General features: G+C 35.0%; 1 protein-coding gene across 2 annotated transcripts in view; it reads left to right on the top strand.

Moving 5' to 3' along the window:
* Positions 1–15,638, top strand: part of SBF2 (SET binding factor 2) — a 521,490-nt gene that overhangs the window by 369,420 nt on the left and 136,432 nt on the right. For both annotated transcript variants that reach the window (XM_039244607.1, XM_039244608.1), the window contains exon 17: positions 13,410–13,478. In XM_039244607.1, coding sequence (XP_039100538.1) covers positions 13,410–13,478 — 69 coding nt within the window. The remainder of the gene's footprint in view (positions 1–13,409; positions 13,479–15,638) is intronic.

Genomic DNA, 15,638 nt, shown 5'->3' with positions numbered 1-15,638 from the left:
ACTCAGTTGGTTAAACGTCCAACTTCAGCTCAGGTCATGATCTCACAGTTTGTGAGTTCATGCCCCACATTGGGCTCTGTGCTGACAGCTTAGAGCCTGGAGTCTGCTTCAGATTCTGGGTCTCCCTCTCTCTCTGCCGCTCCCCTGCTTATGCACTCTCTCTCTCTCTGTCTCTGTGTCTCTCTCTTTAAAGTAAATAAATAATCATTTAAAATAAAAAAAGAAAAATTAAAAAATAAAGAAAAAAATAATTGAGAAATACTGACATTTAGAGGATTGACAAAATAATAAAAATCTATAAGGGATATTGAGACAAAAGGATCATGGATGTCAGAGGACAGAAGTTGTAAAAAGGAAAAGTAGAGTCATGAAAGCCAAGGAAGGAAATTAGTTTAGGAATAAAGTGACTCTTTAAAAAAAAAAAAAAGAGTTAAATGGTATGAATAAACATATAATTTGTGATTAGGAAAAATATGAAGTATAGACACCAAATGTTACATGGTTGTTTAAGAGTTGCGGGATTTGACATAAGATGTTTTTCTTTCTTTTCACTTACCTATATTTTTTGTCTTTTATAATGAAATGGAAGTTTGTGTGTTTTTGTTTTTTTAAAGGGAAGAAGTTTCAAAAGAAAAGCATGTGTTTAATCTTAACAAATGGTATAGAGGTTAAATTAAATGTCTAAACGTAATCCATTTGGTTGGCAAGAGATTATTGTTAGTGACCTTTGCCAGTAATAGTGGGGGTGGGAGCTTCAGAAGGCCAAAGCCAATATAAAGGGGGATGATCTTCTGGCCAGGGTCTAGTTTTATTTGTTATTAATACAAAAGTGCAGAATTTGCACATTGTTTTCTTCGGATTCCCAGGGCTGCTTTCAGGTTACTATCCTAACTTCTGTAACACTTCACATTTTACTGAGTGTCTTTCTTACCATTGCTTTATGAAAAAAAAAATTCATCATGGTGTTGATCATTCTTCACCTATTTATCTTTAAGGATGGTTAGATGTAGTTAATTGAGTCTCACTTTCATATATTTCATTCATTGTATAGACTCTGCTTTTGACATTCAAAAAGATTTTCATAAATAGTGCTGCTGAGCAATTATAGTCTTATACATTCCAGAATATTCTTCTTGAAACCAAAAGCTAGGTAAGGTTTTTCTGATCTTATGTTGTCATTATTTTTACAGCGTAGATCATGTAGAAAATTGTCTCTAGTTATTAATGATAATAACTTTATAATATATATATAATATATAAATTATATAAGTATTTTATCTTTTGCTAATATTGTAAAGGCAGCATAATGTAACTCATAGATTTAAAATACTAAAAAGAGGGGCACCTGCGTGGCTTAAGCGTCGGTTAAGCGTCCGACTTTCGCTTAGGTCATGATCTCACGGTTCGTGGGTTCGAGCCCCGCGTCAGGCTCTGTGCTGACTGCCAGCTCAGAGCCTGGAGCCTGTTTCAGTCTGTGACTCCCTCTCTCTCTGACCCTCCCCTGCTCACGCTGTCTCTCTCTCTCTCTCTCCTAGAAATAAATAAAACATTTAAAAATAAAATAAAATACTAAAAAGAACTGTTGGTTTTTCTTTATAACTTCACTTACATACATGAAGGCTTTTCTATTGTGAAAGGCTACTTTTCTATAGGTTTTATTTATTAGCTGTTCTAAATGTGACAGATTAGCCATTCTAAATGTGGCAGATTTATAATTTACTTTCTTTTTTCTTCACAGGAACTTACTTAAAATATGCTCTTTTGGGGGAGAGGTGGGACAAAGGAAAGCAAACAAAAAATACAGTCTAAAAGCTACCTTGAAACTATGTAAACTGTATAAATTATTAATGTTATCTCCATGATTAAATTCACTAGCTTTGCCTTGCTTTGAAGATAGAGGAAGTGGTTTATCAATTAGAATTTCTCTTTGAAGCTCTCTCTTTCCTTGTCTTCCATTATGAAATATTTGCTACATATCCTCCTCCTTCTCTGGCCATTCCTTTTCCATCTTGGAAAGCTTATCCTTCTCCATTTGGCTTTTAATTTGTAAAGCCTCTTATTCCTTTTTGTCTTTTCCACACCCACAACTTAATTCACAAATTTGTTTCTCTATCCCAAACCTTTCCTTCCTCTGAGGTCTACACCCAAATATCCAGCTGGCCACATGATATCTCATTTTCATGTCTCAAGGACACTTTGACTTCAGTTGCAAACTGAACTTACAGTATGCATTTTCTTTACCCCTCAACCCTCAAACCTGATCCTTTTCTTATTATTCCAAGTGTTGGCACATGTACCACCATTGATCCAGTTATACAGACCAAACCCTGCATCATCCTTGACACTTCTCCCCAATATCAAGTTATATTGATTTTTATCACCTAAAAATCTTGTAACTCAATCTACTTCTCTCTGCCAAGATGATGACTCTTTTCTTGTCTATTGGTCCCTGTGCATTAGGAGTCAAAGTACCTTGGTGACAGCCCCAGTTTATAAATTAATAATATTCTTGTTTTATCCCCTGGTAGAAATGTTCCTCTTTTGGGGACTGGAACCTCTTACCTCGCAGAGCTCAGAGTTACATCAGTGGAAAATGCAAATTCTCCAAGTGGGTCACTATGTGTGATGAGAAGCAGGCAGGGCTTTTGATTCCTGGATCTCCTACAGAGCCCTTTATTGCTCTGGACCTTGCTCAAAGCTACTGTCTCCTGGTAAGAGCTAGAGCAGTAGTCCCAGATGTGGAATAGGCTGCCTCCATAACCCAAAGAGGCCTACCAGAAATTGTGCTTCCTTCCTCATGGTGGGAGTTATAAGATACAACAAATTGTCCTTTACTTTGAATGAGATGTTCCAGCATGCCAGAACCTTCATAGGGCTTATCTCCCATCCTCTGGGTACAAATACCTTACCAAGGTTTCAGTATGGTAGCCACTTCTTGTTCATCCAGCCTGATTAACATGACGTCATTAATGTAGTAGATTGAATATAATGTTCTGTGTGATGTTCAAATGGTCCAAATTTCTTCACAGCTGAATTTGTATGGAAGGGGTTTTAGTTAACATAACCCTGTTTACCATTGTCCGTTTCATATAAGTTCAGACTTTTTCAGATTGTCCTCTCTGATAGGGACAGAAAAGAACATGTTTACCAAATTAGTGGTTGCATGCAATATATCTAGGGCCTTGATAATTTGCTGTAGCAAAGGCAACACATCTTTGTTACATAACTGCATCTAGTTTCTGCAGCCAACAGACTGGAGAATTAATATAGATAAGAGAACAAACCATGAGAGACTCTTGAATGCTGACAAAAACTGAGGACTGATGGATGTGGGGGGAGGGGGGGATGGGCATGGAGGAGGACACTTGTGGGGATGAGCACTGAGTGTTATGTGGAAACTAATTTGACAATAAACTATTTGTAAAATAAATAAATAAATAAATAAATAAATAAATAAATAAATAAAGATAAGACAGAGACCATTACTCCTGAATCCTTTAGCTCCATAAGAGGGGAACAAATTTTCATTATCAATGCCAATAAGTCCATTTAAAATAGGGACTAAAATTTCATACCAAATAGTGGGGACAAGAATTTGTTTGGTACATTGTATTTTATATTAAAAAAAAATTGTAATGTTTATTTTTGAGAGAGATAGACTGAGTGAGAGCAGGGGAGGGTCAGAGAGAAAGGGAGACACAGAATCTGAAGCAGGCTCCAGGCTCTGAGCTGTCAGCACAGAGCCTGACGTGGGGCTCAAACTCATGAACAGCGAGATCATGACCTGAGCCGAAGTTGGATGCTTAACCAACTGAGCCACCCAGGCGCCCCACATTGTCTTTTCTAAAAAGTCATAAAATTTTATTTAAAAAATATGTAGGTTACAGTTTTCACCATGTGCTGATTGTTGTAGAATTAAAATATAAATCTGACTTTTATTTGGGTGAGGGAAAAGTCACATGATAGTTTACTTTGCATTTGGCTTTTATAGCACTTTCCTAAAGACCATTTTTGTAAAAATTTTATAGCCTTCATTATTTTTCCCCAGGGACTCCCTTAATCCTTTGACATCAAATTGTTCTCTTTGAAAGCATGTGTAAAATCATCCTAACTGATTATCTTTTTTTTTTTTTTACTTGATTTGACTCTGTTAGATTCTCCTTTGTTGGTATGATTTTATTTAGGCAGTTCTTTGGCATCACTATGGTACATTTCAGACATCCTATCTTGTACTGGCACATATTTACCTTGATGTGATTTATTTGGATTAGCAGAGATAGATGCCAATGTTAATCAAGAAGGTATGTTTCAGTGGAGACTGATTTGATGATGGTGATTATGATGGTGGTGGTGATGTATTCTTTTTGTCTTGTTCAAAAGAATACATTTGGTAGAGTCATTGTGATGTTGAATATACCTATAATTCATTCATTTTCACTTTCATGTAGTATTCCTTTATATCACTATACCACAGTTTATTCATTTTTCCAAATACCTTTTTTTCATTATATTTGACACAAGACTCTTTACAGATGAAGAATAACTTCATTATTCATTTTACTTTCTCCTACCAACTTTCTCTGTTTTCTATTTGCAGCACCCTGTTAGGCATATTTTAGAAACTTTGACTTGATTCCCTGTATTTCTTAATTGTCTTAAATTACTGAAGATAGAGATAGAATAAAAGGATACCATTATGAGAAATTATCTTTTAGCCCTTCTTTTATATCTTAATTTTAGCTAAGCACATTTTGAAATTTCAGTTGCTTTTTTATAGATGTAATATAGTTTCAAACTGCCTTGGGGATACTATTTATAATTACTAGAAAATATCTTCTTTAGTGTGAATTATATGTTTCCACAGATGCTATTTTTAGATTCCATTTCATACTTTTTTGCATTTGAGAGGCAAGAGAACATAGAGGTTTAAAGCACAAATCCTAGAGTGAGACTACCTGGGTTTGAATTCTGGCTCTGCCATTCATAGCCTTGTAACCTCTGAGAGGCTTAGTGCCTTCATCAACAAAATGGATATAATTAATTACAGTATCTACCTCCTAGAGATGTGAAAATTCAGTGAAATAATTTATATAAATTCAAATTTAAAGCATGTCTGGTACTTTGTAAGCAGTCAATAAATGTTAGCTGTTACTACTCTATGCCAGGTGCAGTGTTCTAGTTTCCAGGCATATAAAATTAAAGCAGACTTGGGCCATTCACTCAAAAACTTATAACAAAGATTGATATTATTTGTCAAGCCTAGCACTCATGTTCCATCCCAGTGGGAGTCATGGTACGTATTAAATAACCATAGTGGTTTAAAATTGTGATATATTCTCTGTTGTTATATAAATTAACTTAGCATTAAAATATAACCTGAAGCTGAAACTATAGTGGGAGCCCTTTTGCTTATTTTGTGCTTAGTACTATATTTGGAAAGGGTAGGAACATATAGGGGCATACATATGGAAGTGCAAGGGGCAAGAGTGTAAATGACAAAGCAAGGCATGCATGGTATTCCTAGGGAATATACATGCTGTAGGAATTACTGTGATGTGGAATAGGTGGTAAATAAAGCAGAGCTTTATTACTTCTTTGTAGTAGGAGGGCCATTTGGTTCATTGGGTTTGGAAATGGGTCCACATCATGGAGGGCTTACAAGCCTGGCTCAAGAGTTTGGTTATTATCCTGTAATGGTCAGAGATTTTTGAACAGGAGAGTGTTATATTATAAAAAGATATTTTTGGCTATGGTAGTTTAATTTTTGTCCCTATGTAGAAGATATATAAATAAGCATTCTCAATGTTTTGGACAATTCAGAAAAACTTCTGAGTTTATCTAATCTCAACTCTAAAGAAGAGTCAATTCTGTAAGACATTATGTCTCTCAGTCTCACTTTTTCTTTAATATTTAAATATTTTATTTTTGAGAGATTCCCAAGTTTTGTGAAATAGGAATGCTAGGCCATGACAGTTCAAAGGTATGCAGATTAAAAGTATGAAATAATTGAGGGTAATGGGAAATTAAGATTGCAGGGCTCGCTCTTCAATTGTAGCCAGAAAATTAAAGGTGAACAACATAGCAAACTTCAGAATAAAACATGTATAAGTATTCAAGTCCTTGCAAGTTTATAAATTGCCTGTTATGTCTGCAACTACATTGCTATTATGTGGCCAAAGCACATGGGACTTCAGGATGTGTATTTATGGACTGATTGCCCAACAGATAACTGCACTATTCTGGAATGCTATTGCTAGCTATGTCAATAGTTTCAGACTTATTGTTTTAAAATTTTTCCATTTTTCAACCTAATTAACTTAGAATGTCTCTAACGTGATTTGCAAAGAATTTTATATTTATATTTTGCAATCAGCATTTGACTGGCGCTCAGGTTTGAGACATGCACTACAATGTGTAAACATTTTGTACGATAATAAAGAGTTCCTAAATGTTTTATGATTGCCTGTTCCCTGCTAATTGGTCATGGATTGAAAATCCCCATTGTTTAATTTTTTTTAATTTGTGGGAAATTTTTATAAATGAGTGTGTGGGGCTCCATATCACAGCTGTTGTCATTTAAAGTTTGGACAGCATCATTACAAATGAAGCCCTGCTGTGAAATCAAAGTCAAAAGGCATCTTGGCATCCCAACCATTTCCTTAGGAGAAGATTACAGCTCAAGTCTGTTGAATTTTATTGCTTTGGGCCCCATGACAGTCTTCAGAAACATGCAAGGCATTTCTGTTAAAGAAACTCAGATGTGCTAGGACACAAGGGATGACATTCTTGTGCATAGCAGTGTCTTAGGCAAGGGGTAAGGAATAAGGAAGAAAAAGATGATTCACACTTTTTGTTGTGTTCTGGGTTTATTTTATAAAGTCTGTGGAAGTGATTGAGAACAAAGAGTGAGTGATACCATACAGAAAAAAGGTGTGATATTTTCCTACATGGCCTGACTATATATATATATATATTTTTTTTACAGCTTTATTGAGGTATAATTGACAAAATTGTAATATATTTAAAACATACAACATGACAGTTTATATAGTACACATTGTGAAATGATTGCCATAGTTAATTAAGTAACACATCTATCACTTCACATATTCATATATTTGCCTTTTGGCAGGGCAAGAATACTTAAGTTCTGTTTTCTCAGCAAATTTCATTTATACAACTATACTCACTATCAACTATACTCACCATGTTTTACATTAGATTCTCAGACCTTATCATCTTACAATTAAAAGTTTGTACCTTTTAGTAACATTTGCCCATTTTCCCCACATCCCAACCCCTGGCAAACAACCCATTCTACTCTGTTACTGAGATCAACTTTTTTTTTTAAGTTCCATCTATAGGTAATGTCATGCAGTATTTGTCTTTCTCTGTCCAGCTTACTTCACTTACCATAATACCCTCTACATGCATCCACATTGTTGCAAATGACAGGATTTCTGTCTTTTTTAAGGCTTAATAATATTCTAGTGTGTGTGTGTGTGTGTATATATATACCACATTTTCTTTATCTAGTCATCCATTGATGGACACTTAGGTTGTTCCATATTCTGGTTGTTGTGAGTAATGCTTCATTGAACATGGAAATACAGATAATCTCTTCAAGTTAAGGGGTTCATTTCTTTCAAATATATACCCACAAGTGGGATTGCTGGCTCCTGTGGTACTTACATTTTTAATTTCTTGGGGAACCTCCTTACTGTTTTCCATAGTAGCTTTCCCAATTTACATTCCCACCAACAGTATATTTCACATACTCACCAGCACCCGTAATTACTTGTCTTTTTTTAGCATTATTTTTTAAATGTTTATTTATTTAGAGAAAGAGAGTGTGAGTGGGGAAGGGGCAGAGAAAAAAAGGGAAAGAGAGAATCCCAAGCAGGCTCCATGCTCAATGAGGAGCCCAACGTGGGCCTCCATCCCTCCAGCCATGAGGTCATGACCTGAGCCTAAGTCAAGAGTTGGACGCTTAACTAAGCCATCCAGGTGCTGGACTTGTCTTTTTGATAATAGCCTTTCTAATAGAGATAAAATGATATTTCATTGTGGTTTTGATATGCATTTCCCTGTTGATTAACAATGTTGAGTACCTTTTTATGTACCCACTGACCACTTGTATGTCTTCTTTAGAAAAATGTCTGTTCCATTCCTTCTTATTTTTAATTAGGTTATTTGAGAGGCTTTTTAAAATTGTTTTTGCAGGGTTTTTTATTTGTTTTGCTTTTTGGCTGTATAAAACTCCTTCTTTTCTCCTAGGAGTTTTATAGTTTCAGGTCTTATGTTCAAGCCTTTAATCCATTTTTAGTTCATTTTTGTGTATAGTATAAGATAGGGATCCAGTTTCATTCGTCTGCATGTAGATATCTGGTTTTCCCAGCCCGACTGTATCTTAAAATAAAAACCTAAATGTGCCTCCAGGGTAATGACAGCCTTCAAAATCATCTCTCGGTTGATTATATCATATTTTTGAAGCGAGTTTTAATTGATTGGTACTCCTCATTCTTCTTCTCTTCCCTCTTTCCCTTACTCCTCCTTTATTTCTCTCTCCCCCTCTGCTTGTTACTCCTCTCTCCTCTTCCTTTTCTCTTCCTTTCTAATACAGTCTTTTCTACTAGTATGTCTGAGAGATGCTATTCAGTTAGTTCTATTATTCACTCTTTTTATGTTTAAAGTTCATTTTCCAGAAATTAAAACGGAAGGTCACTTAATCTAAGTTAAGATCTATCCAACCAGTAACCTGACTCCAGCAGTCATTTCCAAAGACACGTCATGCATGAATATGGTTGTCGCTCATATTTTAAGGATGTGTTCCATTCAGCCGTGGATTTATCTCAGCCCTATAAAATGTGTTACTTGTTATCTGTTTTCCCTTTTGAAATAGTTTCCTGAATTCATTGACTATGAAGTACCTTCCATATAATGGATAATGTTTATTGAATAAATGCAGATTGTTATCCCAAGGAATATCCTGCTAACAAAACACTCATTCTGGAAATCTAAGACTTAGCAAGATAATTTGTTTCTACTGGTCTTTCTTCCTTTGACAGTCTGGAAAAGATATATATCATTCATTAACTTTCCATAAACATTGATACTGCTTCTTATTCACTGCTATAAAAATACCACCATAGAGCTAATGGTTTAGTAAAGTGTCAGAAAAGTAAATAGATAATTACAGTATGGTATGCTATGCTAAGTATTTCCTAACCTCAGTGATAATATATATTGAATATTTCCTATGTGCCAGGTACAATTTTAAGTATTTACTTGTATTACTGATTTTTAACTTAATTGTATTGTGATCTGACGACCATATCTGTCGTCATATCTGTATGTTATTAATCTTCTAAAATTTACTGAGAGTTCTTTTATGGCCAAGTGTAAAATCAAGTTTTCTAAATTCACCTGAATGGGATTAGAGTATAAATAGATCAAGTAGTTTTTTGTACATAGTGTTATATATATATATCCATTAGCTCTAAGTTTTTTTTATATCTTCCATACTTATTTTTCTACCTGCTTGAAAATACTGATAGTGGTATTTTAAAATCTTTCAATGCGATTGTGAATTTATCTATATTTTTTATATGTCTGTCAGTTTTTGCTTTACATGTTTTCAGTTGAAGGATAAGCTAATTAGGTTTAAATACATTTAAAGTTGTTATATGTTTCTGATAAATTGAGCTGTTTTATATAATGCTTCTGTTTATTTCTTGTAATGCCTTTTTCCGTAAGATTGTTTTATATGATTGTCAATATAGATATCTCAACTTATTTTGTTATTTGCTTGGTAAATCTTTTCCCATTCTTTTAACTTTTGTGTATCCTTTTAAACAACAAATATTTGGAGTCTAATTTTTTTTATTCAGTGATAATCTTTGCCTTTTAGCAAGAATATTTGGTTCATTTCTGCTATTATAATTTTGTTTATTTCTACCATCTTTTTTTCTTATTTTCTCATTGTTTCTCATTAGGGGGATCTTTTCCTCTTTCTTGCTTTCCTTTGGGTTGTAAGTTTTTGTGTTTGTTTTCCTCTCCATGTTTTTATCCATTAGATTTAAAGTGGTAACCCATTCTATATTCCTTTGGCAATAATATTTTTTTCTTTTCAAATTTTTATTTAAACTCCAGTGAGTTCACATACAGTACTTCATCACTTATGTATAATACCCAGTGTTCATCATAATAAGAACCCTCCTAATACCGATCAGCCATCTAACCCATGCCCCACTTATCTCCCTACATCAACCTTCAGTTTGTTCTCTATCTTTAAGTCTCTTTTGGTTTGTTTCCCTCTCTCTTTTTTTCCTTTCTTCCCCCTCCCATATTTTCATCTGTTTTGTTCCTTAAATTCCACAAATGAGTGCAGACATACAGTATTATGGTAACATATGGTTCGTGAGTTTAAGCCCTGCATCGAGCTCACTACCGTCAGCACAGAGCCTGCTTCCGATCCTTTGTCCCTCTCTGTCTCTCTGCCCCTCCCCAACTCATTCCCTCTCTCTCTCTCTCAAAATAAATAAACTTATAGAAAATAAAAAATAATAAAGAAGAGTTAATTCTTATTCTTCTCAAACTATTCCAAAAAATAGAAGAGGAAGGAAAACTTACACATTCATTCTATGAGACCAGCATTACCAAAACCAGGTAAAGACTTCACTAAAAAAGAGAACTACAGGCCAATATCCCTAATGAATATGGATGCAGAAATTCTCAATAAAATACTAACAAACCAAATCCAACAATACATTAAAAAAAACATTTACCACAATCAAGTGGGATTTATTCTTGGGCTTCAAGGGTGAGTCAGTATTTGCATATCAATCAATGTGATATTAATATTAATAAAAGAAAGGATAAGAACCATTTGATCATTTCAGTAGATGAAAAAACATTACACAAAGTACAATATCCATTCATGATAAAAACTCAAAAAAGTAGGTGTAGAGGGAACATACCTCAACATATTGAAGGGCATATATGAAAAATCCACAGTTAATATTATCCTCAGTGGGGAAAAACTGAGAGCTTTTCCTGCATGGTCAGGAACAAGAGAAGGATGTCTACTCTCACCACTTTTATTTAACAGAGTACTAAAAGTCCCAGCCATCGCAATCAGACAACAAAAAGAAAAAAAAAAAAGCATCCAAATTGGCAAGGAAGAAGTCAAAAACTTTCACTGTTTGCAGACAACATGATACTCTATATAGAAAACCTGAAAACCTCCACCAAAAAACTGCTAGAACTGACATACAAATTCGGTAAAGTCCCAGAATGCAAAATCCAACATAGAAATCTGTTGCATTTCTGTACACCAGTAATGAAGCAGCAGAAAAAGAAATCAAGGAATCGATCCCATTTGCAATTGTACCCAAAACAGTAAGATACCTAGGAAGAAATCTAACCAAAGAGGTAAGACCTATACTCTGAAAACTATAAAACTCTGATGAAAGAAACTGAAGATGACACAAAGAAGTGGAAAAACATTCCATGTTCTAGGATTGGAAGAACAAATATTGTTAAAATGTTTATACTACCCAAAGCAATCTACACATTTAATGCAATCCCTATCAAAGTACCAACAGCATTTTTTGGGAGCTAGAGCAAACAATCCTAAAATTTGTATGGAACCACAAAGCAATCTTAAAGAAGAAAAGCAAAGCTGAAGGCATCAGAATTCTGGACTTCAAGCTGTAGTGCAAAGTTGTAGTGATCAAAACAATATGGTACTGGCACAAAAATAGACACATAGATAAATAGAACAGAATAGAAAACCCAGAACTGGACCCACAACTATATGGTCAGTTAACATTTGACAAAGCATGAAAGAATGTCCAATGGAAAAAAATTATCTTCAACAAATGATGTTGGGAAAATTGTTCAGTTGGGAAAACTGAAAAATAACATACAAAAAAGATGAACTTGGACCACTTTCTCACACCATACACAAAAATATATTCAAAACAGATTAGAGACCTAAATATGAGACTTGAAACCAAAAAATCCTAGAGGAGAAGATAGGCAGTAACCTCTTTGACATCAGCTGTAGCAACTTCTTACTAGATATGTCTCCTGAGGCAAGGGAAACAAAAAGGAAAAATAAACTATTGGGACTTCATCAAAATAAAATGTTTCTGCACAGCAAAGGAAAACAGTCAACAAAACTAAAAGACAGCCTAAAGACTGAGATATTTGCCAATGACATTTCTGATCAAGGGTTAGTATACAAAATATACAAAAATCTTATAAAACTCAACACCCAAAAAATGCATAATCCAGCTAAAAAATGGTCAGAAGACACAAACAGACATTTCTCCAAAAGACCTACAGATGACCAACAGACACGTGAAAAGATGCTCAATATCACTTATCGTCAGGGAAATGTAAATCAAGACTACAATGAGATGTCACCTCACATCTATCAGAATAGCTAAAATAAAACCACAAGAAACAACAGTTGCTGGCAAGAATGTGGAGAAAGGGGAACCCCCTTGCCACTGTTCGTGTGAATGCAAACTGGTACCTCCATTCTGGAAAATAGTATGGAGTTTCCTCAAAAAGTTAAAAATAGGACTTACACTAAGATCCAGCAATTGCACTAATAGGTATTTATCCAAAAAATAATAATTCAAAGGGTTACTTTCACCCTGATGTTTATAGCATTATCTACAATAGCCAAACTATGGAAGGACCCCAAATGTCTAATCAACTGATGAATGGATAAAGAAAAAGTGATATATATACATATAAATGTACATATATACATTGGAATATTACTCGGTCATATCCTTGCCATTTGCAAGGATATTTGGAGCTAAAGAGTATTATGCTAGTGAAATAAGTCAGTCAGAGAAAGATACCAAATCATGTCACTTATATGTGGAATTTAAGAAACAAAATAAAGAGGGGAAAAGTGAGGGAGGCAAACCCAGAAACAGACTCTTAGAGAAACAGAAACTACAGAGAGCAAACTGATGGTCACCAGAAGGGAGATGGGTAGGGGGATGGGTGAAATAGGTGATGGGGATTAAGGAGTGTACTTGTGATGAACACGGAATATTGTATATAAGTGATGAATCACTAAATTCTACACCTGAAACTAATATTATGCCATATATTAACTAAATGGAATTTAAATAAAAACTTAAAAATATTTCCCAAATTTTTAAAATCTCTTTTCTAAAATAATTGCTTCAAGGACAGGTTTTTGGTTCTTTTTTTTTTTTTTTTTTTTTTCAACTTTACCTAAGTAAGACTTAGTGACAGTTTGGAATAAAAGTAAAAACCCATTCAGACAGTAAACAATATGTACTAGATTTTTGTTTCCATATATTTGTTATTTCTGGTAAATGTCCTAAAAATGCTCATTTCTCTTTGTTTTCTTTAAGGATTGTTCAAGTTTAGAAGAATATAACATTGCTGCAGCATTACTTCCTTTGACCAGTGCTTTCTACAGGGTAAGTTTCATTGATCTATACATAAGGTCATTATAATTTACATAAATATATGTAGTTTGATTTATCATAAAACTACGTGAATCTTGTCCCCTTGTATGTCTAACATACCTCTGTAGCCATATTTATTGCATACAGTTGACCCTTGAACAACATATTTTTGAACTACATGGGTCCACTTATTTGTGGATTTTTTCCAGTACAGTACTGCAAATGTATTTTCTCTCCCTTATGATTTTCTTAACAGCATTTTATCTAGTTTACTGTAAGCATACAATATATAATACACATAACATACAAAATACATATTCCCCATATCAACCTGAGCCAGTAGATCATGGACAAAGTATATGAGTTGTAGCAGTATATGGCATCCTATATTGCCTTCAGAGTGTAATGACTAATGCTTCATTTTTGTCTCAATCTTAGAGAAATTTCTCTTGTGGCCAGCCCTAACCCTGGAATGGAAAGACATTTCTGGGAAATGTTGTCTTAGTTTATTTTACACAGTGCAAAACCATCACATTGGTTTCAGTTTTGTGAGGTTTTAATTAGCTAATAAGTTGGGCTAAATTCCATACTATTTCTCTGTCTTATCAAACTTAATAAATCAAATTTATGTTTTAGGGGTGGGTTTATGGATTTAATTCTTTGTTGTTGGCTTGGTCTGATTTGCTTTAGTTTGGGCATGGATTAGGAGCCAGTGACCACACCAGTTATATGAGCAGGAAAAATTTAACAAGTTATTAAGTAGTAACAGGGGATCAGCTGCTAAGAAGTAAAGAGAATTCTAAACAACACAGGAATATCAGATGTAGGCAGCAACTGCTACCTCTTGGGCTCAGGCAGAGTACCCAAGAAAAGAGCAAACTTGGAAGAAGGCTCCTCCCCAACAGGACTTGTGATTCCAACCTTGTTGGAGAGGTGTTGATTTGGCCACTAGATTGCATAGAAGTTCACTGAGGTGCCACAGACCAGAGCTGGTAAGCAGGAAACTGTCTGCTGGAGTTCTGGCAAGACTTGCTGGGAATCCCCCTTACTAGAGTGCCAGTGAAACTTGATAGGAAGCAAACCCTCCATCTGGAGTACCACTGAAACTCCACAGTGGTAATCACTTCGGGGTATCCCACATGCCACTAGCAGGTGCATGCCATAGGAACTAAAGGACAAAGCACACCAGAACCAGGAAAAGAAACTCCTTTCTTTTCCTTCAGCACCCTATACTGATAAAACTTAATATTATGACAGATGGTAAAAGAGAAATGTTTACAAGTCCAGCTCCAATGCCACAAAGTAGGGCAAAGAAAGGTAGATTTGGAGGAAAGAGATATTACATTGATAACTGACATAGAGGGCATGGGGGGGAGGTGAGGGTGTATCATACCAGTTCATAGATGCTTTCTAAATTTTTAACTTATAGGAAATTATTTCTGGTGCATAATTCAGGAAAATTCTGTACGTATAAATTGCATTATCCTAGACACACACTGGCAAATGAACCATGTTCATACTGTTCAACCAGTATAAATTCCTGGGCCTGGTTCAGCATGCTTCACAGAATGGACTCAGCTGAGTGTCTTACTTAAACTTACTTTGAAAATATTTTAATAATATTTATTAGTCTTTTATTCAATACAACAAAAGTTTATTGAACATCTCAATATACAAAGTTACTATGCCAGGCAACAATACGGGCAGCCACATGAGTGAAACATTTGACATGCCGCGAGGAGTTTATTAGTCTTTCTAATAAAACAAATAATAAGCAAGAAATCAAACTGGTCCACAGTTCCACCAACTGGATGGACATTTCCTTAAATAAAATACATAGCTTTGGTTAGAAAAATCAGATACTACAGAAACATATAAAGTGCAAGACAAAAGCTGCCTTTCCTACCTCTACTCCATATCCTCTGACAGTTGACTTCTTGGTTAAAAAAAAGTCATGCATTATTGCCAGCAGATAAAATTATCTTTTTTTTTTTTTTTTTGAGAGAGACAGACAGAACATGAGTGGGGGAGGGGCAGAGAGAGATGGGGAAACACAGAATCTGAAGCAGGCTCCAGGCTCTGAGCTGTCAGCACAGAGCCCCATGTGGGGCTCGAACCCATGAACTATGAGATCATGACCTGAGCCAAAGTCAGATGCTTAACCGACTGATC

This window comes from Hyaena hyaena, unplaced genomic scaffold (genome assembly GCF_003009895.1).
Source record: "Hyaena hyaena isolate Hyena2069 unplaced genomic scaffold, ASM300989v1 scaffold_245, whole genome shotgun sequence".
Taxonomy (NCBI): domain Eukaryota; kingdom Metazoa; phylum Chordata; class Mammalia; order Carnivora; family Hyaenidae; genus Hyaena; species Hyaena hyaena.
This window is presented reverse-complemented; position numbering and strand designations above follow the sequence as displayed.